The 27,999-nt window shown below is 41.7% G+C and overlaps 1 protein-coding gene across 3 annotated transcripts; it reads left to right on the forward strand.

Annotated features, from left to right (window-relative positions):
- Positions 1-637: 637 nt before the first annotated feature.
- VPS33A (VPS33A core subunit of CORVET and HOPS complexes) lies at positions 638-27,997 on the forward strand. Of its 3 annotated transcripts, XM_036874332.1 has the most exons (14): positions 654-822; positions 3,074-3,139; positions 3,756-3,883; positions 4,762-4,948; positions 11,962-12,078; positions 13,006-13,180; positions 16,573-16,766; positions 17,995-18,121; positions 19,501-19,568; positions 20,474-20,611; positions 23,050-23,187; positions 24,880-25,048; positions 25,429-25,530; positions 25,611-27,997. In XM_036874332.1, the coding sequence occupies exons 1-14, from the start codon at positions 721-723 to the stop codon at positions 25,634-25,636; spliced, it is 1,737 nt and encodes a 578-aa protein (XP_036730227.1). In that variant the 5' UTR covers positions 654-720; the 3' UTR covers positions 25,637-27,997. The 3 variants fall into 3 exon arrangements, with proteins under 3 accessions (XP_036730226.1, XP_036730227.1, XP_036730228.1); XM_036874331.1 differs by having other exon boundaries at positions 638-822; positions 25,429-27,997; XM_036874333.1 differs by lacking the exons at positions 3,756-3,883; positions 4,762-4,948 and having other exon boundaries at positions 25,429-27,997.
- The last annotated feature ends 2 nt before the right edge of the window (positions 27,998-27,999 follow it).

The following is a 27,999-nucleotide window of genomic DNA, read 5'->3' on the forward strand; positions in this document are numbered from 1 at the left end:
AATTTTACACCTCAAAGTACTGAAACGCATATATCTTCCTAATAAGTTATTTACTGAGCACTTATTAAATTACAGGCACCCTGCTAAGCCTTTTACATAAATCACACGATGTAAATTACATCCTGTTTCACCCTCGCAACTCACGAGGTAACATGCGAATTTTACCTAGATTCCACATCGGATAGTATTTGTGTGAAATACCATGTCGCATGAGCTTAACAGACAAGTCACTCAAGGTTCCCTCAGCCCTTAGCCATTCTTGTAGATTTTAGCCGACAAACCAAACGGGCAAAGCGCAGGACCTTTTTGATTGCTATAATTTAAAAGATTTCCATTCAAGTTTAGCTTCGTTACCATTTTACAGCGAGTATGCTTGCTGCTAAGATGAAAGTCTCGATTTTTAAACGGGACGAGTAGGATCCGGTCTCTGCCCTTAAACCCAATTCTCAGCGCCCAACTGAGGTGCCCTGGACTGAGGCGGGGTCTGGACGGGTCTGTCGGTCGTGGGGAGCCTCGGAACCCACGCAGAGGAAGAAAGAGGCGGGCGCTAGGGCCTGGGTAGAGAGCAGCTGACACCCGCCGATTCCGGTTTCCGGGTTTGGCTTGCCGTTAGCGGCCCTCGTCACGTGAACATGCCGTCACGTGACAGCGTCTGTGGGCCTCGCGTAGGGGTAAAGCCGATCCGGTTGGATTGCGGGGAAAAGAGAGCGGTGGGGCAAGATGGCGACGCACCTGTCCTACGGGCGAGTGAACCTGAACGTGCTGCGCGAGGCGGTGCGTCGCGAGCTGCGCGAGTTTCTGGACAAGTGCGCGGGAAGCAAGGTGAGGGGCAGTGCGCGGCGACACCGCCTTCCGGCGCCGTCCGGCCTGGCCTGATCAGGTCCCTGACCGCCTGGGCTTCAGGTGTACGAGGTTTCCTAGGGCTTCCAGGAGCAGAGCTGGCGGCAATGATAAGTCGGGGAGAGGGGCCCGCTGGTGGGGCCTGGGGCGTCCAGCCCGCAGTCCGCGTGGCATCGTGATTGTTTCATGACAGCAGAATAAGCCACCGTGCTGTCTCTGCCCCTAGTGAACCAGCTTGTGTCAGGTCGAGGGGCGGATCTGGTGCCCCCCAGCTCCCACCCCAGACACTGGAACTGGTGAGGCGGGCCCGGCCCAGGGACGTAGCTGGTCCAGTGTCCATTCATTACAATGATCATACGTGTCGTTACAAATCATACCCTCAAAAGTATGAAGCACCAGCACCTTACAACCTGCTGCTCCCTCGGATTATGAGAAGTTGTAGCTATTTGAGGTTTTAACGTCGGCTTCCTTAAATAGTATTGTTCCTCCTGTTAGACGTTTATTAGCACCCAGCTCACAATGGGATCAGAAACCGTAGATTATAGACTTCATAGGATTTCTTTTAAGTGGTATTACCTCTCCTCTCTCCCCTTAGGATTTATCAGTCCCTCTAAGTAACTGGCAATACAACTCTGAAGAGAAAAGGAAAATTGGGGAAACTCAGGAATCAGTATTAGAAAGAATAGGACCTCAAGAGGTAGAGTGGATGCTAGAAGCCGTTGAGAGAAATCAAAAGCAGGCTAAGTCCTATGTGCCCAGTTCAAGCTCAGGAAATAAACCTGAAATCTGAATGAGATGATGGATTGTATCAATGTCAATATCCTGGTTGTAATACCTATTGTACTATAGTTTTGCAAAAAGTTTCCATTGGGGGAAACTGGGCAAAGTGTACTAGGGGGTCTCTGTATTGTTTCTTACAACTGAATATTAATTTACAGTTATCTCAATAAAAATTCAATTAAAAATGAAAGAAAAATCACACTGGAGTTTAGCAGTAGTAGGGCCCCAGAGCACTACCCTGTGGGGTCATTAAGTCCTAGGTTGGAGTCCTGACTCCCTTACACTGTATACGTCCAAGGTCCCTATATGGCCTTGGACGTTACTTAAACTTTCCGAGCCTTTAAAAATTTCCTCTTCGGGGACTTCCCTGGTGGCGCAGTGGTTAAGAATCCGCCTGCCAATGTAGGGGACACGGGTTCGAGCCCTGGTGCAGGAAGATCCCACATGCTGCGGAGCAACTAAGCCCATGCGCCACAACTACTGAGCCCACGTGCCACATCTACTGAATCCCGCACGCCTAGAGCACATGCTCCGCAACAAGAGAAGCAACCACAATGAGAAGCCCCTACACCGCAACAAAGAGTAGCCCCTGCTCGCCTCAATTAGAGAAAGCCCGCACGCAACAAGACACAAAACAGCCAAAAACAAAAATAAATTAATTAGTTTAAAAAATAAAGTATACAATTCAATTAAAAATAATTTCCTCTTCTGTCAAAATAAGATTTGTAATACCTATATCAGAGGTTTTAATTTTTATAATTCGATTATATGATACTTCTATATAAAATACAAGTTGAGGACTTCCCTGGTGGTGCCGTGGTTAAGAATCCGCCTGCCAATGCAGGGGACACGGGTTCGAGCCCTGGTTCAAGCCGCGGAGCAACTAAGCCCTTGTGCCACAACTACTGAGCCTGCGCTCTAGAGCCCGTGAGCCACAACTACTGAGCCCGAGTGCCACAACTCCTGAAGCCTGCGCACCTAGAGCCTGTGCTCCGCAACAAGAGAAGCCACCGTGATGAGAAGCCGTAGCCCCCGCTCGGGAGAAAAAGCCTGCGCGCAGCAAGAAAGACCCAATGCAGCCAAAAATAAATTAATTAATTAAATAAAAAATAAAATAAAATACAAGTTGAATTGTTGCAATTGGCAGTTTCCATATGGTTCAGTCTAATAATAATAATACCATGACACAGATACACAACAAAGTACAGTTCCTTCTTTCCTTTGAGGACAGTAATTAGGTCTTAACTTTACCATTACCACCAGTAACATCACTTGCCCTGATGCTACTTTTTTAAGACCTGTAGGATATGAATGTGACCAGAGCCAGTTACAATCTTTGTTAATTCAGACTTTGAGGCCAATAGTTCTACTACGTATGACTGCTATTTTCTGTTGATATTGTTGAAAGTCCTGATATTAACTGTAATAAGAGAATGTTTCTCCCCTCTTGTAGGCAATAGTTTGGGATGAGTACCTCACAGGACCATTTGGCCTGATTGCACAGTATTCACTACTGAAGGTAAATGAGCTATTTGGGTTTTGTTCAGGGATTGATAATTCTGTACTTTAGGGACCTCCCTGGCAGTCCAGCTGTTAAGACTCTGCGCTTCCACTGCAGGGGGCACGGGTTCGATCCCTGATCCGGGAACTAAGATCCCGAATGCCGCGAGTTACGGCCATAAATTTAAAAATTAAATTAAATTAAATTTTAAAAAATAATAATAATAATTCTTTACTTTAGTAATAATAATAAGTTTACATTTCCTCCTGAGTAGTTGGCTTGCAAGGCTGTTCGGTTTTTATAAACACCGATACTAATGCCTGGCTAACATTTTGTATACAGTGGTCCTTCGGCTGATGATTCTATACTGATCCTAATTACTAACATTGTATTATGTGACTGTTACCTGGTGTCTTTGATAGTTCATCACGTGAGAGTCATTTAAATTCAGATACAGTAGCAGTGACTTCATCCTGAAACCTTGTCCTTTATACAGCTGGCTTTGGGAAATCTAAATTTTGATAACAAAATATTGATGTACATTTGACTGGGAGTGTTTATGATGTCTGAGTCTGGATACCATATGTAAATTTCAGGGGTTTTGTTAACCTTTTGTGTGTGTGTGTTTTCCTAGGAACATGAAGTGGAAAAAATGTTCACGCTTAAAGGAAGTCGTTTGCCAGCAGCTGATGTCAAGAATATTATTTTTGTTGTCAGACCCAGGCTAGAATTGATGGATATAATCTCTGAAAATGTGCTCAGGTATCTCTCAGAGCTTATGTTTGGGCCAAAAGAAGTTAATCCTTCTCATGGTTTTAATGTCCTGAGCTTTTCATTGTGAACCCCTTCTCTTGCCAGTACCTTGGAAAGTGGTCTTTTGGAAAAACTGGGACAGGCACGGAAGAATACAACGAAGGAAAGTGGGAAACTTGTGACATTGTTCAAACAGTTTGAGAGGGCGGTCATCATAAAACCCCATTCTTTCAGGACAGCTAAAAGTTTGGACGTGTATCAGTAGAAAGGACACTGATTTTAAAAACAAAAAACAAACAAAAACACCTCTAATGGTTATACTGAGTATAAGGTGCTTGAATTTCATAAGCAAAGTAAGAGCTGATTAAAATTTAATTTAGCATCCAGTCTAGAGAGAGGAAGTTCTCTCAGCCCAGTCTGTACTCTGTGGTATAATCGATTGAAATGGCCCCTAAAATCTTAAAAGCATATGGGCTATTTTGAGAAGTCCACTGTCGAGGAGAGATAGGAGTCAAGAGTGATGTTTCGTTTTAATATGAGACGCTGTGGCTGCATTGGTTTGGTTAAAGAACAATTTGTTTTCAACAAGACACAGATATCCTGTTTCAGTAAACCTGAGCGCTTTAATGCCCCCATAAATAGTTTAAGAGAAAGCTAGAAAATGCAAATACCGGCTATGAATCAACGCTTTCCTGTCAGGGAAAAAAAAAAGAGAAAGAGCGAGAAAGCAACTGTTAACAGTTTGGGTCTGAAAGTCAATGTTCATATGTTTATCTAACCAGCATTTATTTAGTGCCTCCTGTGTGCCCGGCAGTTTGAATAAAGTAAGTGAAAGAGTCTGTGACTCTGAGGAGCTCGTAAGCTAACAAATGTTCCTTCTTTTGCAGTGAAGACAGACGTGGCCCAGCAAGAGATTTCCACATTTTGTTTGTGCCACGACGTAGCTTATTGTGCGAACAGCGGTTGAAGGATCTAGGTGTTTTGGGATCCTTTATTCATAGGGAGGAGTACAGCCTAGATCTCATTCCATTTGATGGGGATCTCTTATCCATGGAATCAGAGGGTGCATTCAAAGTAAGTTTGGCGTTTTCTTTTTTAACGTCAGACTTTAATTTTTGCCAAATTTGTGAGCATGATGGTCATGTTAATCTCAGGTGTACAGCAGAGTGATTCAGTATTTTTGCAGATTATATTCCATTATAGGTTATTACAAGGTATTAGGTGTAATTCCCTGTGCTATACAGTAAATCCTTGTTGCTTATCTATTTTATGTATTCTAGTTTGTATCTGTTGATCCCATACCCCTAATTTGTCCCTCCCCCCTTCCACTCCCCACCGGTAACCACTGGTTTGTTTTCTGTGTGTCTGTGAGTCGGTTTCTGTTTTGTGTATACATTCATTTGTATTATTTTTTTAGATTCCACATATGAGTGATGTCATGTAGTATTTGTCTTTGTCTTATTTCACTAAGCATAATATTCTCTAGGTCCATCCATGTTGCTGCAAATGGCAATATTTCATTCTTTTTAGTTTTTTAAGGAACCTCCATACTGTTTTCCAGTGGCTGCACCAATTTACATTCCCACCAACAGTGTAGGCGGGTTCCCTTTTCTCCACACCCCCTCCAGCATTTATTATTTGTAGACTATTTTTTAAAATTAATTTTTATTGGAGTATAGTCGCTTTACAATGTTGTATTAGTTTCTGCTGTGTAGCAAGGTGAATCAGCTATACATATACATATATCCCCTCTTTTTTGGATTTCCTTCCCATTTAGGTCACCACAGAGCATTGAGTAGAGTTCCCTGTGCTATACAGTAGGTTCTCATTAGCTATCTATTTTATACATAGTGGTGTATATATGTCAATCCCAATCTCCTAATTCATCCCACCCTCCCTCCCCCTGCCTTGGTATCCATACGTTTATTCTCTACATCTGTGTCTCTGTTTCTGCTTTGCAAATAATTGATGGCCATTCTGACCAGTGTGAGGTGGTACCTCATCGCAGTTTTGATTTGCATTTCTCTAATAATTAACGATGTTGAGCATCTTTTCATGTGCCTATCTGTGTGTCTTCTTTGGAGAAGTGTCTATTTAGGTCTTCTGCCTATTTTTTGATTGAGTTGTTTGGTTTTTTGTTATGGAGTTGTAAGAGCTGTCTGTATATTTTGGGAATTAAGCCCACGTCGGTCGCATCATTTGCAAATATTTTCTCCCAGTCCATAGGTTGTCTTTTTGTTTTGTTTATGGTTTCCTTTGCTGTACAAAAGCTTATAAGTTTGATTAGGTCCCATTTGTTTATTTTTGCTTTTTATTTCTATTGCCTTGGGAGACCGACCTAAGAAAACATTGGTATAATTTATGTCAGAGAATGTTTTGCCTATGTTCTCTTCTAGGAGTTTTATGGTGTCACATATTATATTTAAGTCTTTAAGCATGGCACGTTTTTAGAATTGGGCATTTATCTTTTCGTTATAAGAGTTTTAAGAATTCTTAATATATTCTGGATGCAAGTCTCTTACCAGATATTTGATTTGCAAATATTTTCTCCCATTCTGTGGGTTCTTTTCACTTTTTGGTGAAAGGGATATCTCAATGCACCAAAGATTTTAACTTTGATGAAGTTCAATTTATCTATTTTTTTCTCTTGTTGCTTATGCTTTTGGTGTCGTATCTGATCTAAGGTCATGAATTTACTCCTATGTTTTCTTCAAAGAATTTTACGATTTTTGTCCTACATCTAGGTCTTTGATGCGTTTTGAGTTTATTTTTATCTGGTGTGAGGTTGGGGTCCAACTTCCTTCTGCATGTGCAGATATGCATGTGGATATCCATGTGTTCCAGCACCATTTGCTGAAAGAGTATATTTTCCTCAGTTAATTGTCTTGGTACCCTTGTCGAAAATCAATTGTCCCTAAATGTGTTTATTTCTGGTGTCTCAGCTCTACCCCATTGATCAATATGTCTGTCCTTAATGCCAGTAACACACTGTCTTGATAAATGTAACTTTGTAGTAAGCTTTGAAATTTGGAGGTATGAGCCCTTCAAAGTAGTATATCACTTTTTTTCTTTCAGTCTGTGTTTTTTGAGTCTTACTAAATCCTTCTCTACCTGAAGACATAGAAAATCTTGTATTTTCCTTTAAAAGTTTTGAAGTTTTGCTTTTCATATTCAGGTCTTTAATTCAGCTTGAACCATGTGTTTGGAGTGTGTGGTGTGAAGTAGGGACTAATTTATTTTTATCTGTATTTTTCCATATGGGGCTTATTTATTTTTTCCATAGAGTGCCAGTTGTTCCAGTGCAATTTTTCCCCACTGATTATTTTCGGCATGTGTTTGTTAGCAAATATGCATATCTTTGTTCCCCAGTTCTGGACGGTTTTTCCAAATGTAATTTTATATATTGGTTTTGTTTTTTTTTTTAAGAAACCACTTTTTTTTTTTTAATTTTATTTATTTATTTATTTATGGCTGTGTTGGGTCTTCGTTTCTGTGCAAGGGCTTTCTCTAGTTGCGGCAAGTGGGGGCCACTCTTCATCGCGGTGTGCAGGCCTCTCACTATCGCGGCCTCTCTTGTTGCGGAGCACAGGCTCCAGACGCGCAGGCTCAGCAATTGTGGCTCACGGGCCTAGTTGCTCCGCAGCATGTGGGATCTTCCCAGACCAGGGCTCGAACCTGTGTCCCCTGCATTAGCGGGCAGATTCTCAACCACTGCGCCACCAGGGAAGCCCTATATATTGGTTTTGTTTACAACTTTATTTCAAAGAATGCTTTCTCTCGTAAGAATATTACTTTATGTTTAAAAAAGTAATTTGAAAATCTTTTGTAAACATAATCTGTGTACATGAAAATTTTCTTTGAGTAAGAAAGGGTACAGAATGAAAAGTAAGCCACTCTCCACCCAATTCTCAAAATGCTATCCCTCCCAGAAGCAATCACTATTACTCGTTCTTTTTTATTTGTTTTTGGAAGTGCTTTAGGCAGCTACAGCTCATAGTATATATGAGCTTTTATTCAAATGGTAGCATATCCTATATAACTTGGTAACTTGCTTTATTCTCTTAATAATATATCTTGGAGTCATTTTCTACCATTTATGAAAATACTTTTTTATTCTTAGCTGAAGCTGCATACTGTTCCATGGTTTGGATGTACCATGATTTATCAAGTCAGTCCCCTTTTGAAGGACATTTTGTTGTTTCTCATCTTATGCTTTTAGAGGCAGTGCTACAGTGAATTACCTCATGCATAGATCACTGTACACATGGGCCCTGTATCTGTAGGCTCTTTACCTGCCTTTTACATTTTTTATTGACTTAGCTTATGGTAGTTTTTGCTATGTGTACTTTCTTAGTGTAATCATATTTATCAGTATTTCCTTCTTTGAGTTACGCGTATGTGACGTTGATGCTGCTGGTCTGGAGACTAGAACTTCTGAGAACCACTGGTGTTGTGCAAAAGATTATTTGAAACTCTTTCTTCCCTAGTGTGTTGTTACAGTGACCACTGCCTTCAAAGAGGTAACCTGAGGAAGAACTCAGTGGCACCACTGATGAATTTTATAACCAGGAGAGTTTCTTGGCTCTTCTTTTCAGCCATGTTCCCCACTGATCTGCTTACACTAAATCTCTTCCAATGATGGTACAGATTTCCCGCCCCCCCAACATTTTATATGAAAATTTTCAAATATACAGAAAAGTTGAAAGAATGGTACAGTGAACACCCGTATACTCATCACCTAGGTTCTGGAATTAACATTTTGCTCTATTCGCTTTATCACGTAGCTATAATGGTATACCCTCATGTAATTAATTCACATCCGTGTAGTTAATGTGAATTGGTAGCAGCTGAGGTAAACTTGTCCTGGCATGACAAAACCTGTCCAGAGGAGAGATTTCCTCTTTATTTAACTGCTGGTTTGCAAAAAAGAACAGAATTCTTTTCTGCTGAGAATTTCAAGTCCTTGGCTTATATATGTTCACTTAAGATTCTATTTTAGAAGTCAAAGATTTTGCCTGGATAATAAAGCTGAGAGTTCTACCTAATGTTAAATTCAAGCCCGATTTCTGATAGAGTTGAGGTAATTTTACTTATTTATGTGATTTTAAACAGTGAGCATAATTTAGCTTTTCATGGCATCAGGAGGCACATGTAGATCTTTCTGTGCTTTGGGGCTATGATTATGATCGCCTTGAAAATTGCGCTGTACAAAACGTGGGAATTAGAGTTCAGCTCATTGAACTCTCATGCTCAGTCACAGGGCTTAAACTATTGTGGCCTTCATATGTATATATAGAAATCAGTATACATAAAATCTACCTACCTGCTTTGCAAAAACTGCAAGGTAGCGGGCGGTAGAGGCCTCCCTTCCGAGGCAGCGGTGCGGGTGCTACCCGCTGGGGTTCTGCTCCCCGGCGTGAGCCCGCGTATCCTTCCCGGCGAGGCCCCCGCGTGGCGCGACCAGGCCCAGTGGCACGGGTGTTTCCATGCAGGCGATTTTGACAGCAATCATCATACCAAGCTATTATGAAGTGTGATGTCAGTCTGGAGGACGGATGATATATAAGCCAGTTCTTGGCACGCTGTCTTACACGGAGACATCTGAGACCATCAGTCCACTTCACTTTGCCATTGAACATGATCCCTATAAGCATATAATACATAATTGTTGAAATGTAACTAAAATGTGGAAAATATGTATATTTTCTTCTGGCTCAAGGAATATTATTATAAAAGAGTTAAAAACTGTGGCCTTTCATTTATACAAATGGAAAATTGTATTGACTTCTCTCAAGTAGTAAGGTAAGGGAAGAAAAATAAAGTTTCTCCAGCCTATGCCCTAGTCACAGTACCGTATTTTTTTCTCCTTAAGACTTTCAAAGCAAAGTTTAAAGGACCTGCATGATTGAATGAGTTTATGTTGTCCTTTTAATAATTTTAGAATGTAAAGTTTTCCTTAAAAGGTCTTACTTCTTATATGGTGTGCTAGACTCGCTGGTGTTATGTGAGTGAAGCACTATAATTTTAGTTAAAATCAAAACCGCCTGCCCTTTTTTTCCCCAACCTGAAGTAAGAATTGCCTACAATTAAGTCAAGAAAACAAACACATTCCAAGTAGTTACAAGTCCACCTGTTTAAAATTCATTTTCATTGGTTTGATAAACATAGAAAAACAAAACAAAACAAACAACAAACAAAAAAACTGCCAGGTATTCTATTGTGTAGGCATGTGGGACTTTGGGGTCAAAAAATATGTGTACTTAAATGTTAATGGGTATTAGCATTTGTCCCTCCAAAAATGTCCTCATGGCTTGAAATACCAGGTGATTCCACAAGCACAGAATACAGGGATATTAGTACAAATAATCATCCCACCACCAATTATAATAGAGCAAAAAATTCAAGATTAATATGTCATCAACTTTTAAATTTTTTTAAAGAAGAATTACAAAAAGAATGTCTATAGTAATACAACTTCTTACGTTTAAAAAAATGAATACGATTTTGAGAGATATTCCCTAATATATTTTTTTTCTTGAATTTTTAGCTTAGCTCTGGTCTGATAGGGAGTTTTAAGTAATTTTTCAAGAAAGTATGTCTTCGGACATTCTTGAGTTGGACTTGTCGTATGCAGTGAAATGTTAAAATCATCAGACTTGGAAGAGCCGCCAAGCACTCTCCCCAGGCTCTTTCCAGGCACAGCCTCCTTCCTCCCTGGGCAGAGCACATGAGTCCCACCCTCTCGTCCTTAATGCCTCCAGTGTCCCCTCCCTCCTGGCTTTGGAGGCTAGAAGCACGTTGGGAGGGTCGGTGAGGGGTGTCTGGTACAGTGTTCCATTTTGACTTATGAGTGGATGATGATTGTAAAAATATAATAATAATCAAACAATTTCTAATAATAAAAGCTAACATTAAAATTCTTAAAAAGGCAAAGTACAGTGAAAGAATGTTGGAAAATGGCAGAGAACAAGGAAAGAGTTTTATCTGCATAGAGAATTTTAGGAGATGATATAAATGTTCTATCTTTCTTGTGCTGGTGATCATTTTAATATGTACATGTTTCAAAATTCATCAAATTGTGCACCTAAATTGGTGAAATTTATTGTATATTAATTGTATTCCAATAGTTTATTTTTAAAAAACTGACCATATGTGTGAAAAAGCAAAAAAAAAAAAAAAAAAAAAAAAAAAGCTAACATTTGTTAAGGACTTACTATATGTTTCAGGTACTGGGATGAAATGTTTTACATGTAATTACCTCATTTAATCCGTATACTATGTTGAATATACTCCCTTCTGCAGACAATAAATAAGGCACAGAGAGGTTATCTAAGTGGCCGAGGGCACCAGTTGGGAAGTGACACAGCTGAGGTTCAGATCAAGACAACCAGAGTCGAGAACCTGTGCTCTTAACCATGTCAGAACTGCTAGAGTCTCTCCTCTCACTTCCTAGCTGGTTTTGTGTATATTTTTTGGTCCCTTTTTCTATGCAGAAAAGTATAATTTTGTCTACTTTACAAAATATACCCTGTATATTTTATAAGGTAAAATATATTTTCTGAAAATGAGATCACTCTCTAAAGATTCTTCAGCTACCCCTTTCTCATTTCTCAAGATGTTATGGCCTTCATTTGCTGTCAGTATATATGAAATTGGCATCATGTTTGTAAAAACTGCCAGGTATTCTGTTGTGAGGTCATCTGGGACTTTGGGGGGGGGGTCAAAGAATATGTGCGCTTATGTGGCCCTCCCATGGTGTCCTCCCAGCCTTTACACTCACCACGGTGAATGAGAGCCCAGTTCCTGTGTCAGTCTTTCTTAATCAGTAGCTTATTCAAGAGCTGACAAACTAAGAGGAGTGCCTTCCAGAAGGCTCTGCCACGGCAGAATTGCTGCCATGGCTGCCCCCGACGGCAGAGCTGTTGGCCTCCTGGCCTGGGCTGGACCCGAGTCTGCAGCTTCCTGGCAAAGTGGGGAATTAGTGGAAACGGTCTTACCCAGTGGCTGCGTAGTCCCAGCACCAGACAGAGGTGGGTGCCTCACGCCCCCAGATGACCGTGACCGTAACCAGCCCTTCCTCCCCGCAGGAGTGCTACCTGGAGAGCGACCAGACCAGCCTGTACCACGCAGCCAAGGGGCTGATGACCCTGCAAGCTCTGTACGGGACGATCCCCCAGATCTTTGGGAAAGGAGAGTGCGCCCGGGTGAGAAACGGCAGGTGCTTCTGGTGGTGGAGGAAGGGTCCCCTGGTCCCCAGGAAGGGAAGGAGTGGGAATCTGTTTACAAATACAGTCAATCCTTTTTATTTGGGCATTCACCTCTTTGCTGAAATTTATTTGTAGCCCCCAAATCAATATTCACAGTGTTTTGTGGACATGCTCAGAGCGGCAGTAATTTGAGTTGTCCAGTGTGCATGTTCCCAGCTGAGGTCGCACAGAGCAACCCTCTGCCTTCAGCTCATACCATAAACAAGTGTCCTTTTTGCCGCCATATAATGCCATGCGCTGCTCAGTGCCACTTTTTTTTTTTGGCATTTTTGTGCTCTTTTTGATGGTGATTTTGCTGTTTAAAATGGCCCCCAAGGGTGGTGCAGAAGCGCTGTCTAGTTCTCAGAGCGCAGGAAGGCTGTGATGGGCCTTAGGGAGAAATCTCATGTTAGATGAGCTTCGTTCAGGCGTGAGTGACGGTGTTAGAGAATCAATGGCATATATTTAATGTGTCTTTAAATAGAAACACACATAAGACAAGGTTATATATTGATCAGATGACAAAAATGTTATAACCAGAGGCTCGCAGCACCCTTACCCTGATTGCCCCTCGGGGCAGTGGTTCGGTATTTGCTGGTTCAGTATTCACAGCAACTTTATAGAACAGAACTACTGTGAATAACAGAAATAGACTCTCTGAATTATGCCCCGTTGAGAAATAGCTGCTGCCACTGGCTAAAGTGTAAGTGTTGGGACAGGCAGCCAGTAGCGAATGCTTTTCTGTAGCTGCTTATTTCTTATCCATCTCACTCTTCCACAGTTTTTCTCCTTTTTTCACTTTTTTGATTCTTTCCGTTTTTAGCCGAATTTTTTAATCTGCTTATTCCCAGGAGGGCCCCACCTGATCCCATGTTTTGTTTCCAGCAAGTGGCCAATATGATGATCAGGATGAAGAGAGAGTTTACAGGGAGCCAGAATTCAATATTCCCTGTTTTTGATAATCTCTTGTTGCTCGATCGGAATGTGGATTTGTTAACGCCTCTTGCCACTCAGCTTACATATGAAGGACTCATTGATGAAATTTATGGCATTCAGAACAGTGAGTAAAGTACCACCTACTTTTACTAATAGGTAATCTGATAAAAATATCCTAAAGGCCGTTCTTTTAGAAGGTGCTTCCTTTTCAAATAAATCAGAGAATATTTGAAAAAAATAAAAATGCTGACTTTAGACCTGCCGACGCTAGGATTAAACGACATCTGAGGGACTTCCCCGGTGGTCCAGTGGTTAAGACTTCATTCTTCCAATGCAGGGGGCATGGGTTCAATCCCTGGTCAGGAAACTAAGATCTTGCATGCCGCACGGTGCGGCTAAAAAAAAAAAAAAAAAAATTAAACGACATCTGAGCAAACTACCATTGTCCGTCACACAAGGGCAGGCAGATGTTTACTGCACAGGACTCTGCTTGCCCGCTGTGAGCAGAGGCCAAGGGCTAAATAAACAGATGGCTCTGCAGTTGCAGAACATAGATGCCGTGGCAGGCAGTTGTTCAGGAAAGCTTCTGGAAGAGGTGGCCTTGGTACTGGGTTTGGAAAGAGGGGTAGAGTTTGGGGGGGTTGCTGGCGAGGGGCAGGTGGCATAATACCTGCAGGGAACCATGGGATGACCAGCTTGCTGAGGCAGAGAGCACAGCTGGGACCTTCTGGGGCAAAGGCTGATACGGGAGGTTGGGGACACTCGACGGAAGATTTGAAGGCCTGCTAGAGTTTAGGCCTGACAAACTGTTGGGGTCAGAGGTCACAAATGTTTTATTTGGTTTTGGTCCGCATGATGTTTGTCTGTTTGTTTCTGTCAGCACTTAAAATTGGAGAGAATTTTTAATAATTATCCTGACGGATGCCATGTCTTTTTTAAAATTTATTTTTATTTTTTTGGCCATGCCACGTGGCTTGCGGCTTATCTAAGATAAGATCCCTGATCTTAGCTTCAGGGATCAAACCTAGGCCCTTGGAAATGAAAGCACGGAGCCCTACCCACTGGACCGCCAGGGAATTCCCATGTATGCCACATCTTTAAAAACATCTGAAGCTCTGGCGACCCCGAGGTCACATTTCCACATTGCAGCTGGTGCCCGGTGGAGATCCCGCTTTAGACAGGCCCCTGTCTCCAGTTTACGACAGGTCCCACCACTCCCTCTGTCCCTTCCAGGCGCCCTTCTCTGGTTTCCATCAGCCCTGGCCTCTATTGCCATCCTGAATTACATCACAGGGAGCCAAGGAACGGCCTAGAAGGAGAAAATACAGAGACAGAAAACCGAGTAGTGGTGGCCAGGACTCAGGAAGAGGATGGGGAGTGACTGCTTATTGGGTATGGGGTTTCCTTTTGGGATAAAAAGGTTCTGGAACTAGGTACTAGCTGTGGTTGTACAAAGTTGTGTATGTACTAAATGCTACTGCAGTGTTCACTGTAAAATGGTTAAAATGGTAAATTTTATGTTATGTGTATTTTACCATAAGGATGGATGGATGGCCAAGGGAATAGGTGAAGACACAGCCATGAAGAGGGGTTTCCACAAAACAAAGAGTCTTTAATGTAAAGTTGTAAAGTTGTCTTATTTTTAAATTATTTGTTCCAAAAGATGACATCTTAAATACTTTTTAAAACTCCATTTCATTGACAGAGGAGTTCTGTGCTGGATAGTGGGTGGGAGTCAAAGAAACGAGGTAGCAGGGCTGTTGGAAAAAAAAAACCCAGAAAGAAACAAGGGTGCCTCTCCTCTCATGGTCCCAGAGAGTGAAACACCCAGGAGACCATTAAAGGGAGCTAGAGTTTAGAGCAGGGAGATGACCTGTGAGGCGGCCTCAGGGGGCTCTGTCTAAGACAGGTGAGAGGTAGGAGGGGATTCTCCAAGAAGAGAAGGAATATGTATAAATTCACAGTTTCTCTGCAGCAAGTTTTTTTCATAATATGAGTCAAATATCAATTAAGGGAAAATTGGAAAAATAAAGAAGGAAAACATAGATCTCCCATTATCCCCAAAGCCCTACCCTACAAACCTTGGGACAGCCAATGTTAATATTTTGGTGTATTTCCTTATAGTCCTTTTTCTATGCAGAGTTTATTTTAGTTAACAAAAAATAAATAGCATCAGCTTGTCCAAATTATTTTGAACCTCTCTTTTTGTCGTTTTTTTTTCACCACACGGCTTGCGAGATTCCCCAACCAGGGATTGATAAATCACTGGCCCTCGGCAGTGAAAGCACGGAGTCCTAACCACTGGACCGCCAGGGAATTCCCTGAACCTCTTTTTTGATTTGGTATAATATGAGCATTTTCTCAGCATATGCATAATTTTAATAGCTTAATTAAAATCCGTAATATATATTATACCATGGTTTGCATAATCCTTCCCCTAATGTTGGGCATTTTAGGTTATTTGAGGGTTTTTTATGGTTATAAAAGCATCTGTATACAAAAAATATTTTTCATATAGCATAGTACTTTCTTTCGCTACATTCTCTGATGAGGGATTTTGGGGTCAAAGGTGTTAACGTTATAAGGCCCTTGATTCATATTGCCAAGCTTCTTAGAGTTAAACTGGTTTATAGGCAACTCATGGGGGTGTGTGGGGTGTTCCCGGAAATGGTGACTAAGTTGGTTTGGCAGGAACAGAAACGGGAGAAGAGGGTTAAGGCTACTTAGTGGAGGAACTGGACGCTGTGCTGAGGAATTTGGGAGCTTGTTCTAGAGCCGGGTGGACAACTTCTGTAAAGAGCCAGATAGCAGATATTTTATTTTAGGTCATGCAGTGCCTCTGTGGAATCTCACTTCTTCATTGTAATGTGAAAGCAGCCCCAGATGAGACATAATGAAAAGGCATGGCTTTGTGCCAATAAAACTTTATTTATAAAAACAGGAAGTGGGCTTTCAAACTATTTTCGACAACAACCTATAGTAAGAAATATATTTTATATCATGACCTAGTACATGCACACATATGTGTATGTGAAACTGAAGCAACATTTTATTTAAAAAAAAAACCACCCTACCTCATGTGATGCACTATGGTATTTAATGTTTTGTTTGTTTGTTTATAATGCTAATTGCAACCCACCAACTTGATTTCATGATCTACTAATAGGACATGACTTACAGTTTGAAAAATACCGGAAGATAATGGGGAGAGCCTTGTAATTTTTTTTAAGTGAAAAAGTAACCTGATCCCTGAATAAGTTTAGGAACTGGTCATTGCTGCAGTGATTCAGATAGGTGCCCCCAAAGAAAAGTGGAACCATGATATTAATATTAAAGAATCACTACATTCTGTACTTTGATCGTGGAAAAATCAAAACCTCAGTGCTATACTCCAGTTTTTTCTAAAGCCGGCTTCCATCCTCTCCTAAGTTGGAAGATTCTGTTTTGTGCCTGAGCACTTGACTGGTTCTTCCATTAAATGCGCGCAGAGCCTTGTTCCCTTCCACTGTTGTTCAGGTTACGTGAAATTACCTCCGGAGAAATTTGCACCTAAGAAACAGGGCGATGGTGGTAAGGACCTTCCCACGGAAGCAAAGAAGCTTCAGCTGAATTCTGCGGAGGAGCTGTATGCTGAGATCCGAGATAAAAACTTCAATGCAGTGGGCTCCGTGCTTAGCAAGAAAGCAAAGGTGATCTCTGCAGCGTTCGAGGTGAGACGGTTTGGTTGTCATCCTGATTCTGGCTAGACTGCCCACCCCACGAAGGAAGGAAGAGCTGCCAGAAGTGCAGCCACTAAGCAGAGCTGCAGTTCTCGTCCTAAGAAACTGCGGACTCTTGGGAGGACCCAAAATCTTGGGAGGACTCAAGATTTTCTTTTTAAACTTCTTCCCAGACCCATGAGAAAAGGTGTTAAGTTTTTCTCCTTTTGGAGGAGAAAGGGGTAGTGTTTGCAGTTTACAAGCTTTCATCATAAATATTTGTTTTACCTTCCTTTTAATTATTTCCTATCTCACTTAAGAGGAAGGCAGCTGTAAAAAAAAAAAAAAAAAAAAAAGAGGAAGCCAGCTGTACTCTAAATAAAATATCCTCTATAATAGAACTTGCAATTTGGGCCAAAAGCTCCCAGTTTAGCCAACATGCAGGGGAACCCTGCAGATGTGGTAGGTGATAATAAGAGTGAGATCCCAGCAGCCCAGAGCTTTTAAATTGGCGGCTTCATGATCACCTTCCTGCCTCCTCTTGTCCCACCACTGATTTATTCTTGGTTAAGCTCGTTTCTGAAACATGCGAATTTAATAAGATGCTGAACTCTGCGTATTTAATCTTTGGAAACGTAAATTGGGAGAATTTTTGAAGGCTGATTTTTTTTTACTTGAGTGTGTATTCCAGGTTTCATCTTTCTTAGGAATTGTATTCGCTAATTGATTTTCTTCAAATTTCTGAAGTTACTTTTGGCTTAAATTACTAAATTTTGCAAAAAAAAACACTTCTCATCACCCAGTAAGGTTCTGTTTATTCATGGACAGTATTCAAGATTGAGGTTCAGCAGTAAGAATGGATTTTTTTTTTCTATTACGGAGGAAATGTTTTGCCGTTTATGTTCCCCTCTTAACATGTCTTTGTTTTAGTTTTTTACTCAGAAATGTTTGTGGACAACCTAGTACTGTCCCCCACAAATACTAATCACAGTATGATCTGATGCCTGGGAAGAAAAAACATTAGGCATTTGCTCCCTTAAAAAGTACTAATGCAGTGAACGGGAACAACGAGCCTATCTTTTCTGTTTTTCTGTGTCATGTTGGAGGTGGGTTTGGCCTGATTTATTTGTATTCTGTTCTTTCGCATTAGTATAAATTAAATGTCCTCTAAGCAATACAAAGAACAGAGCGCTTAAAATATTTTCCCCGCTCAACGGTTCTGCTGTTTTACGCGTTTCAGGAGAGGCACAACGCCAAGACCGTTGGGGAGATCAAGCAGTTCGTTTCGCAGCTGCCCCACATGCAGGCAGCAAGGGGCTCCCTCGCAAACCACACCTCGATTGCAGAGCTAATCAAAGATGTCACTAGTGAGTATCCTTGGGAGTGATCGTGCTCACCTGGGGCTGACTTGCACGCGCCATGACCGACACCGTGATCACTGGCACCACGGTACTCCCGTGGGAAGGTCCCTATGTTATTCTCAGCGTTAAGTATTCGAATGTTTATAGTCAAAAATGTTCCCTTTGTGGCTAACTCAATTTTTCTCATTATTAAAATCACGTAATCGTATGATAAAATATTTGGAATGTCGAAAAGAGAAAAAAATTCTTCCCGTAACATGAGGCGGTTAATTTTTTCAGTCTGGGTTTTTTCCTGTTGTTAAGGATTACTTAATTAGGGCAGCATCATGTTTCTGTTTTAGTTCTTGTTTGTCTCTTGAAGACTCTCTGCAGAATTGGTAGAGAGTGTATGTTAAGTATTTTGAAAGGGCTTGGAAGATGTGAGTTTATTCATTAAAACACAGGCTGTAAAAGCTGAGTTGGCGATTGTTCAATGCCCTGTTTTATAAAGTAGACTTTGAATCTTATATAAAAGTGTTGGAAAATCAATCCATTGTTTTCATATTAATAGAAGTGGAAATCAAGTGAAACTGGGTTGGATCTGATGATGCAAGTAAAATGCTCTTTCAAAATTAGCTTTCATTGATACTGAGAAAAAATTCTTGATGTGGACCATTTTTTTTTTAAATAAATTTATTTATTTATTTATTAAACTAATTAATTTATTTATTTTTGTCTGTGTTGGGTCTTCGTTTCTGTGCGAGGGCTTTCTCTAGTCGCGGCGAGCGGGGGCCACTCTTCATCGCGGTGCGCAGGCCTCTCTTGTTGCGGAGCACAGGCTCCAGACGCGCAGGCTCAGTAGTTGTGGCTCACGGGCCCAGTTGCTCTGCGGCATGTGGGATCTTCCCAGACCAGGGCTCAAACCCGTGCCCCCTGCGTTGGCAGGCAGATTCTCAACCACTGCGCCACCAGGGAAGCCCGATGTGGACCATTTTTAAAGTCTTTATTGAATTTGTTACAATATTGCTTCTGTTTTTTATGTTTTGGTTTTTTGGTAGCGAGGCATGTGGGATCTTAGCTCCCCGACCAGGGATCGAACCCACCCCCTCTGCATTGGAAGGCGAAGTCTTAACCACTGGACCGCCAGGGAAGTCCTGAGAAAAAATTCTTGAGTCCTTATTAGAGTCCTAAGGCTAGCAAAGGGGTACAGTGCTCGACTATTTCTAGATGTAATTTAGGAGCTCAGGATTGTAGGGGTTTCCATGTTTCTTAGAAGATTCTTTTCAGGTGACGATTTGAACTTTTTGCTTGCTTGCTTTTTTGCGTGTCTTGTTTCTTAATCATGCTCTGTGTATAAAAGCGTTAACATTAATTTCTTAGTTACAAATTTGCTAATTCCATTTTAGCTTCTGAAGACTTCTTTGATAAATTAACAGTGGAGCAGGAGTTTATGTCTGGAATAGACACTGATAAGGTATGTGTACAATAAAACTGTTCTAACAAATAATTGATACCTTATCAAACATAAGATTATAGCTAGAAAAGCAATTGCTTTGATTCCCATGCCTTGTCTACATATTTTGAAGAGCAAATGCAAAATGTGAAAATAGAGATTTTATCAAGTATCAAATATTTAACATTATCCTATGCAAGGCACTTTCTGCGGTGCACGGAGAGGTGAGACCCAGCCCCTAAAATCAAAGACCTTTAAGGACTATAATAGATAAATGAATAGATTTGCTTTCTGAGAGAATTGATCATATAATTTCCCTTACATATTCACCTCTATTACTAAATTTAAAATTATTCAATTTATGAAAATTCCCATCTTCTAAAAAGATTCCTGTTACTTTATGCTGATAAATTGCTGCTGTTAACGGTCACACACCCGGACGTGCGGCAGCCTCTCCCGAGGTTGTCCATGGAGACAGGTGAGTCCAGACAGGCCGCTGGATTGCCTGCGTGTGCCCTCACTGGCCGGTGCTCCCCATCGCTGGTGTGTCTGCATGGTGACGGGGGTGCATGTAGCAGGGGCCAGAGGAGCTACTTTGGAGGGAGCTTAGGGACAGTGAAAAAAAGAATGAACCGTTCTCCTACTCATCTCCTTTTTTTTTTTTTTTTTCATTTTTCATTTTATATTGGAGTATAGTTGATTAACAATGTTGTGTTAGCTTCAGGTGCACAGCAAAGTGATTCAGATACACATATACATACATATACACACATATGTATAGGAATAGGTTATGGTATCTATTCCTTTTCAAATTCTCTTCCCATCCAGGTCACCACACAATATTTGACTTTGAAAAATAATAGTAAATATCAAGTTCTTTAGGTCCCCAAACCAGATGCTGGTACCGGTATATATTTTGTTTCCAGGTCAACAGTTACATTGAGGATTGTATTGCCCAAAAACATCCGCTGATCAAGGTGTTAAGACTAGTTTGCCTCCAATCCGTGTGCAATAGTGGACTCAAACAAAAAGTTTTGGATTATTACAAAAGAGAAATCCTGCAGGTCAGTATAGTTTTAAATTACTAATTTGCCAGGGGAGAAAACATCTTTTTAAAAAAATACTTCCCAAAGCTGCTATTTTGGTGTAGTGTTTCCACTATCTTTTAAATGTTTTAATACATGGAGGGATTGTCCTTGGTATTCATTGTTTACTGTGTTTGCATAATAATAACAATAGCTAGTGTTTACTGAGCTTTTACTATGTGCCAGGCTCAACTGGAAGAGCTTTATGTGTATTCATTTGTTTAATCCTTACAACAGCGCTGAGTTATATACTCTTACCATCCCCATTTTATGGATGAGAAAACTAAGGCACAGAGTAGTGCTATAACTTGCCCAAGGTCACCAGCTAGTATGTGGCAGAGCCAGGGCTAAAACCCAGGCAGCCAGGGCCTAGTGCTCTTGTTGTTAACCCAACTATTCGATGGAGGAAGGGAACTTTTTGCACATTTCTGATGATGATTCTTTAGCCAACTTACTTAAATCAAGCCTGTTACTTTATAATAAGGAAAAGCCCACCATTGTTTTTAAAATTCTCCCTTCTGTTTAAAAATGTCTCAGGCACTATTTATTTGCTATTACTAGTCACAGTTAAGTATGTTAGTGTTAAAACTAAATACTCATTCAGGTTGGGTTTTGGGGGGGGGGTTTGTTTGTTTGTTTTTTGCCTTTTAAAAAATTACACAAATTACACGTGCATTCTCATCATATAACATTCAAACAAAGCAGAAGTCCATGGTGCAAACCATGACCCTCCCCCCCCCCCCCCCCCCCCCCCTTCCCTCCCTGGAAGGGATCAATGTCAGCAGTTTGGTTTGTGCGCTTCCAGATTCCTGTCTTTGCATCTATGTACAAAGAATGTTTACATACACAGACCATGGGGCGAGACCAGCTGGATCCACGGCCCAGCTCTGTTACTCATTAGCTGTGTGACCTTGGGCAAGTTATTTAAACTTCTCTATGAAATGGAGATAATAGTGGCTACCTCGTGGGGTTATAATAAGAATGACTGAGTTAACGTATGTAAAGCACTTAGAACACACCAGTGCCCCCCACCATAGAAAGTATTATATGTGTTAGCTATTATTATTACTTACTATATCTTTTTTAACAAAAATAAAATCCTACTATACGTAATAGTCTTCTTATATTTTTTTGTCCTTAAGAATAAATCCAGAAGGTCTTTCTTATCAGGATGTATAGATCTGCCTCTTTCTTTTTTTAATAGCTAATTATATCCCATATAAAAATATACTATAATTTATTTGACGCTCACTTAAGTTGGGTCCATAAATTCTGACTTTAAAGTAAAAAATTTACATCATTCTTTGAGTGATCCAGTGAGCTGGATTTGCTGTAATGGCAGGCAGTTTTAGGGCAGGCTTCATCCCTGCCCTGCACCTGTGCCCACGGACGGTCATTGCCTGGACTTCGCTAACGTGCCCCAAAGTACAAACCAGTGGATTTGTTGCAAGTGCTCTTTTTTTTTTTTTTAATTGCAGTAGAGTTGATTTACAATGTCATGCCAATCTCTGCTGTACAGCAGAGTGACTCAGTTATACACATAGAGACATTCTTTTTTTTCATATTCTTTTCCATTATGGTTTATCACAGGATATTGAATATAGTTCCCTGTGCTCTACAGTAGGACCTTGTTGTTTATCCATCCTATATACAATAGTTTACATCTGCTGACCCCAAACTCCCAGTCCTTCCCTCCTCACCCCCTTTCCCCTTGGCAACCACAAGTCTGTTCTCTATGTCTCTGACTGTTTCTGTTTTGTAGATGGGTTCATCTGTGCCATATTTTAGATTCCACATGTATGTGATATCACATGCTATTTGTCTTTCTCTTTCTGACTTACTTCACTTAGTATGATAATCTCTAGTTGCATCCCTGTTGCTGCAAATGGCATTATTTCATTCTTTCTTTATGGCTGAGTAATATTCCATTGTATATATGTACCACATCTTCTTTATCCATTCATCTGTCGATGGACATTTAGGTTGTTTCCATGTTTTAGCTATTGTAAATAGTGCTGCTATGAACACAGGGATGCATGTATTTTTTGAATTATAGTTTTGTCTGGATATATGCCCAGAAGTGGGATTGTTGGATCATATGACAACTCTATTTTTAGTTTTCTGAGGAACCTCCATACAGATTTCCATAGTGGCTGCACCACAACTTACATTCCTACCAGCAGTGTAGGAGGGTTCCCGTTTCTCCACACCTTCTCCAGCATTTGTTATTTGTAGACTTTTTAATGATGGCCATTCTGACTGGTGTGAGGTGGTACCTCGTTGTGGTTTTGACTTGCATTTCTCTAATAATTAGTGATGTTGAGCATCTTTTCATGTGCCTACTGGCCATCTGTACATGGAAGTGCTCTTTTTTGAAAGTCGCAGAAACCGTTCTCCTGATTCGACTTCTCTTGCAGACATACGGCTATGAGCACATATTGACCTTGCACAACCTAGAGAAGACTGGCCTGCTGAAACCACAGACGGGGGGCAGAAACACTTACCCAACCATCCGGAAAACGTTACGCCTCTGGATGGACGATGTAAACGAGCAAGTAAGACGCTCCCGCTCTGCAACTCATTTGAGTTCCCAGTCGACGGGTTATTGCAGCGACATACGCCACTTGATGTCCACATCCACCTTGCTTCCTAAAGACAGTTTTCTAATGTTTTGGAGAAAGTCATGCATTCGTGTGGATCCCAGCAGGAAGCACAGGGTGCTCTTGCACTGGGTAGTTTGAGGGAGTTTCATAAAGACGGGGTGGACCGGGGAGAGGCAATGCAGTGGGGAACCCTCCCCAGCGAGGCCTGAGGGCAGGGGAAGGGGGCTGTTCCAGAACCGGGAGAGAAGAGCTGTGTGGCCAGGCCGTCTGACAAGCCGAGGGACACAGCCAACCTCTGGCAGCACCACAGAGGGGAAGTCAGGGCGACAACCCACGCTGCCATCCTCTCTCCAGTTTCCAGCTGGTGTAGAGCCCACGGGGCTGCCTCTGGGGCACAGAGCACCAGGGAGACATGCGGGAGGGTCAGGCAAAGATCCAGTACAGGGAAAGCAAACGGTGAGAAGCAAGGCTCCTCCCACATCCAACCTCAGTTTCCCCTCAGAGGCGAGCACTGTAACCCGTTTGTAATCTATCCTTCCGGAAAGAGTCTCTGTACAGACAAACATTTTTACATAAATGGTGCATATTCTATACCACTGGTCTCCAAAGTAGGGTGCGCTTTGCTTTATATTTATTGTTTATTCCAATCTTTCTAAGTTTCATTTTTCTTATTTTCTTTTTTGGTTTTTCATAAGGGACTTTATTAGGCTGCGTCTTGCCGCAAAAGCTAACAAACAGTCTCCTGCCTCAGTAGCAAAATTGGATTGTTTTTGTCCAGTGGGAATATAGATAATCTTAATTCCTGTGTTGTACAACGTAAATCATAGATTAGTTCAGCTCTTCACAGCGCTGACCTGTCTTTCCCCACTCCACCCACCACTTAACACCGTATCTTGAAGAGCCTTCTGTGATCTCCTCATTCTTTTAAGTTCTTTTTCATTGCTACATAGGGACTTCCCTGGTGGTCCAGTGGTTAGGACTCTGAGCTTCCACTGCAGGGGGCCTGGGTTCGATCCCTGGTCGGGGAACTAAGATCCCTCAAGCTGAGCGCCAAGGCCAAAGATAAAATAAAATAATTTTTAAAATTAATTGCTACCTAGTGGTTTTTCAGATACATCTTATTTTATGATTTATCAGATTTCTACTGATAGAAATTCAGGTCGTTTGCAGTCATTTGCTAGTTCGCACAGTGTTGCAGTTAATATGTTTGTGCTTTGGTTTTTTGTCCTCTAGAGTACAAGCCCCTCTGTGGGATAAGTGCCTGAAAGTGGAATTGCCGTGTTCAAGGGTTATATTCTCAGCTAGGGAGTTCCACTTTACCATCCAAGAAGTTTCTTGCCAAACCAAGTAACAATTTTTCATCTTCAGTACCTATAGATGCTTTGAGTGGCTGTTGAAGATTTGAGTCGAAAGTGAACCTTTGGCTGCTAAGAACAGAGCCCAGCAGGGGTGGATTGGAGCAGGATATTTCGATATTGCAGCAAGATATTTCAATATTGGAGCAGGCTATTTCGGGGGTTTGTGTTTTTGCCTTCAAAGCCAAATCAAATAATTTTGGGTTACCCCACGAGCCACAGTTAGGCGGCTATACGTCTCTCTCTCTCGCCCTGTCTACAGGCCTTTTCTCCTTTAATTATTTAACAGAATCCCACGGACATATCGTACGTGTACAGTGGTTATGCCCCTCTCAGCGTGCGCCTGGCCCAGCTGCTTTCCCGGCCTGGCTGGCGGAGTATTGAGGAAGTTCTGCGCATTCTCCCAGGGCCCCACTTTGAGGAGCGGCAGCCGTTGCCCACAGGGCTGCAAAAGAAACGTACGTCCACAGCCCGTATCCACAGATGATTATGTAGTGTTAGTGTGCTTTTCATGTAATATGCAATTGCTTTGTAAGATACATTTGTAAAGTACTTAGGAGTCAGAGTCCGATGTACATACCTCTTTTGTTAGTCGTGAATTATATTGTAAGCACTAGAACCCATTACTCCCTCAGGAAAAGCCGCTTTCAACCTCTGAACTGAGGACCTCAGAAGTTAGAAAAAACATTGAGATCACAATCATGGTCCTGAGTTTCAAATGAATTGTCTGTACCAAGACATATATGACTATTTTTCCTTAGGAATGGTGCAATTTTTTTAAGAGGTGGGGAGAGAAGCATCAATAATAATTCTTCATTCTGAAATGTTTATATTTTAGGACAACCGGGAGAAAACCGAGTCACTCTGATATTTTTCCTCGGGGGTGTAACCTTTGCTGAAATTGCTGCCCTGCGATTTCTTTCCCAGCTGGAAGATGGAGGTACAGAATATGTCATCGCCACCACTAAGCTAATAAACGGGGCCAGCTGGATAGAGTCGCTAATGGAAAAACCTTTCTAGGGCGTTCAAAGGAGACTTACCGGTGAACTGCAGAATAAACTGCTCCTTTGAAGAAGTTGCTGGAAGGAAGTGCAACCCCATGGAGGAATAACACGAGAATACAGAATTTACTTTGGGGTCAGCTTCTTAAATTATGCTGTTTTCTCCTTTCTGCTTGTCTTTTGTGTTCCTAATTTCTTAAAGAAAGAAGAATGGAAGAGAATCAGCCAGGGTAAAAGACATAACAGTTTTTAATGTTCTGAGCTCAGGATCTTCATTAGAGACCTCTGGAAATATATTAAGGATGGTGGGATGGATAACCTATACAGCCACACAGATGGGTCCAGTTCTTAAGAAAGCAGGGACCAAGCAGGTAAAAATGAAAATAAAAGTGGAAGGTCCGACCCCTAATAAATAGTGCTGAATTTCTTAAAGGTGCATCATGCCTAGGGCAGTGGCTGAGTGCTGGGGGCCTAGGGCTAGTATTATCACTGAGTTGAGATTTCTTTTTCCTGCAGAACATGGCACATTACATTCAGTGTCACCAGTCTCTACCTTATCTGGTCATTAAGGCAAGTTGTGTTCCGTCTGTTTTTGATTCCTCTGCTTCTAAAAAGCAAGAGGTTTGGAAGAGCTTCTTTCCCCAGAACAAGATTATGATCTGCCTGATCAGCTAAGTCGGTATGGGCCCCACGCTTATCAAGGGCTTTTTACATTGAGTAACATAATAATTAGGGAGCAGCTTCCTGAGAATGCAACCATTCAAAGACGCGTTCTTAGTGCACGGGTTATTAACGCTAAGACATTTCAATGGTAGATGCCTCCAGTTTTCTTCCCTGCCCATCGTGGGCAGCACCATCCAGCCAGGCCCACTGTGAGCAGTGGCAGCTTTGCTTCTCCAGCATCCAGCAGCTCCCTCTCCCTGGTAAGTGCCACACGGGCTTCCCCAGCAGTCTGCAGACACACCCTATTCGGCCTCTGGCATTTATTTTGCTAGATGACACCCAGCCCCATTTCAGTCCGTGGTCCGGTGACTTCATCCCCCTCTGGTGCAGCTTGTCAATGATCTTGGAGTCCAGTTGCTACCCTTCCTACAGGAGACTGCTAGACTGCAGGACGGAGGAGCTTGGGTGCTGGTGGGGGAGTTGGAAATCTCCCTCCTGCTCCGTCCCAGTGTCTGGAGGAGTTAAGGCCAAGAAGGGGACCAAATTGATGGTTTCACAGCCCTTGCCTGAGTCTCCATCCAAATTAGCTGATCCCCGTCTTTGCTGAGGGCCAAAGTCAGTGTCCTTCCCCAGGTGTCATTTCTACTGTTAATTAGTACCTGTATATGTTTTCCTCACTTTCTTTCGCTAGTGGAAGTCTCTTAGCACACTGCATGTTATGAGTGAAGGAGAAATTCTGTACTTTTAAAAAATCTCCTTAATGTAAGAATGAGGGGTAGAAGAGGGAATATTTAAAAGATTAGCTACTCAAGGATTTAACTTGGCTTTGACATTCAGTATTTGGAAAGGTCTTAAAATGATTCCTGTTTTAGGAATCCTTTTTCAGCTACTTGTTATCCCAGGGAGATTAGTTTATACCTTCCAGCCCCAGCGGTTGTGAGTCTCAGCTGCTTTAGAGAATGAAATCCACCTTGTCTGTAAGTGTTTTCGGCTCATGGGATTCAATTCAAGTCCAGTCAAGTCTCCTTGGCTGGGGTTTTGTCCTGTGAACAGGTACTCAGTTGTGTCTCGTGTGTCTGCATTCACTGGTGACTCTATACTTGCTTGCTCCGAGCATAGTTAGGTCAGCTCCTAAAAATGCATTCAGCAGAAGACTTCAAAACATCAATTGCTTCATTTGTATGCAAATAGAAAGTGGTGGATAATTATATATTATACGCCTTTGTGTAAGTTCATTTAATACTTGAAGCAGTCTTTGTCTCAAAGGAGTGTGCCCTTACTGAGAAAAAGGGTATGTGAATGGTACGTTTATTCTTGGAGAGGGTGGATTGTTTACATCATGTCTGGACTTTTGTCTAGTTGGGTAGCAGTCCCACCAAAAAGAAGTCTACATAGACAAAGAAGTCTACATAGACACTATTGTGTGTCATACTGTACACTTTTGAATTTTAGCCAACAGAGAAATAAGTATTTGAACTGTAGTTTAACTGTGGAGCAAGAGACTAATGGTTAAAAGGAGGAGGATTAAAAACAGCACATTTAGTTCTTGAAGAGAACTGGGAAGGGAGGGTCTCCCTGCGATAGTCCCCTTTAGCTCTGCCCTCACGGCAAGTGGATTATGATTAATCCGACATGGAGTCCGTCTCTTGTTCTCAGTTGTATGTTAAAGACTGGCCTGTCACCAGGAGGAAGTGTTTGTATTCAGCCGAGTTGAACTCAAGAAGAAATACTTTAAAAAAAAAACC

The sequence above is a fragment of the Balaenoptera musculus genome, chromosome 14 (genome assembly GCF_009873245.2).
Source record: "Balaenoptera musculus isolate JJ_BM4_2016_0621 chromosome 14, mBalMus1.pri.v3, whole genome shotgun sequence".
NCBI lineage: Eukaryota > Metazoa > Chordata > Mammalia > Artiodactyla > Balaenopteridae > Balaenoptera > Balaenoptera musculus.

Excerpts from the sequence above, each read along its gene's own strand:
- VPS33A (XM_036874331.1), top strand. The coding sequence starts at position 721 with ATGGCGACGCACCTGTCCTACGGGCGAGTGAACCTGAACGTGCTGCGC. Across the intron at positions 13,181-16,572 it reads AATTTATGGCATTCAGAACA|GTTACGTGAAATTACCTCCG; the intron begins GTGAGTAAAGTA and ends ACTGTTGTTCAG. Across the intron at positions 20,612-23,049 it reads ACAAAAGAGAAATCCTGCAG|ACATACGGCTATGAGCACAT; the intron begins GTCAGTATAGTT and ends CTTCTCTTGCAG.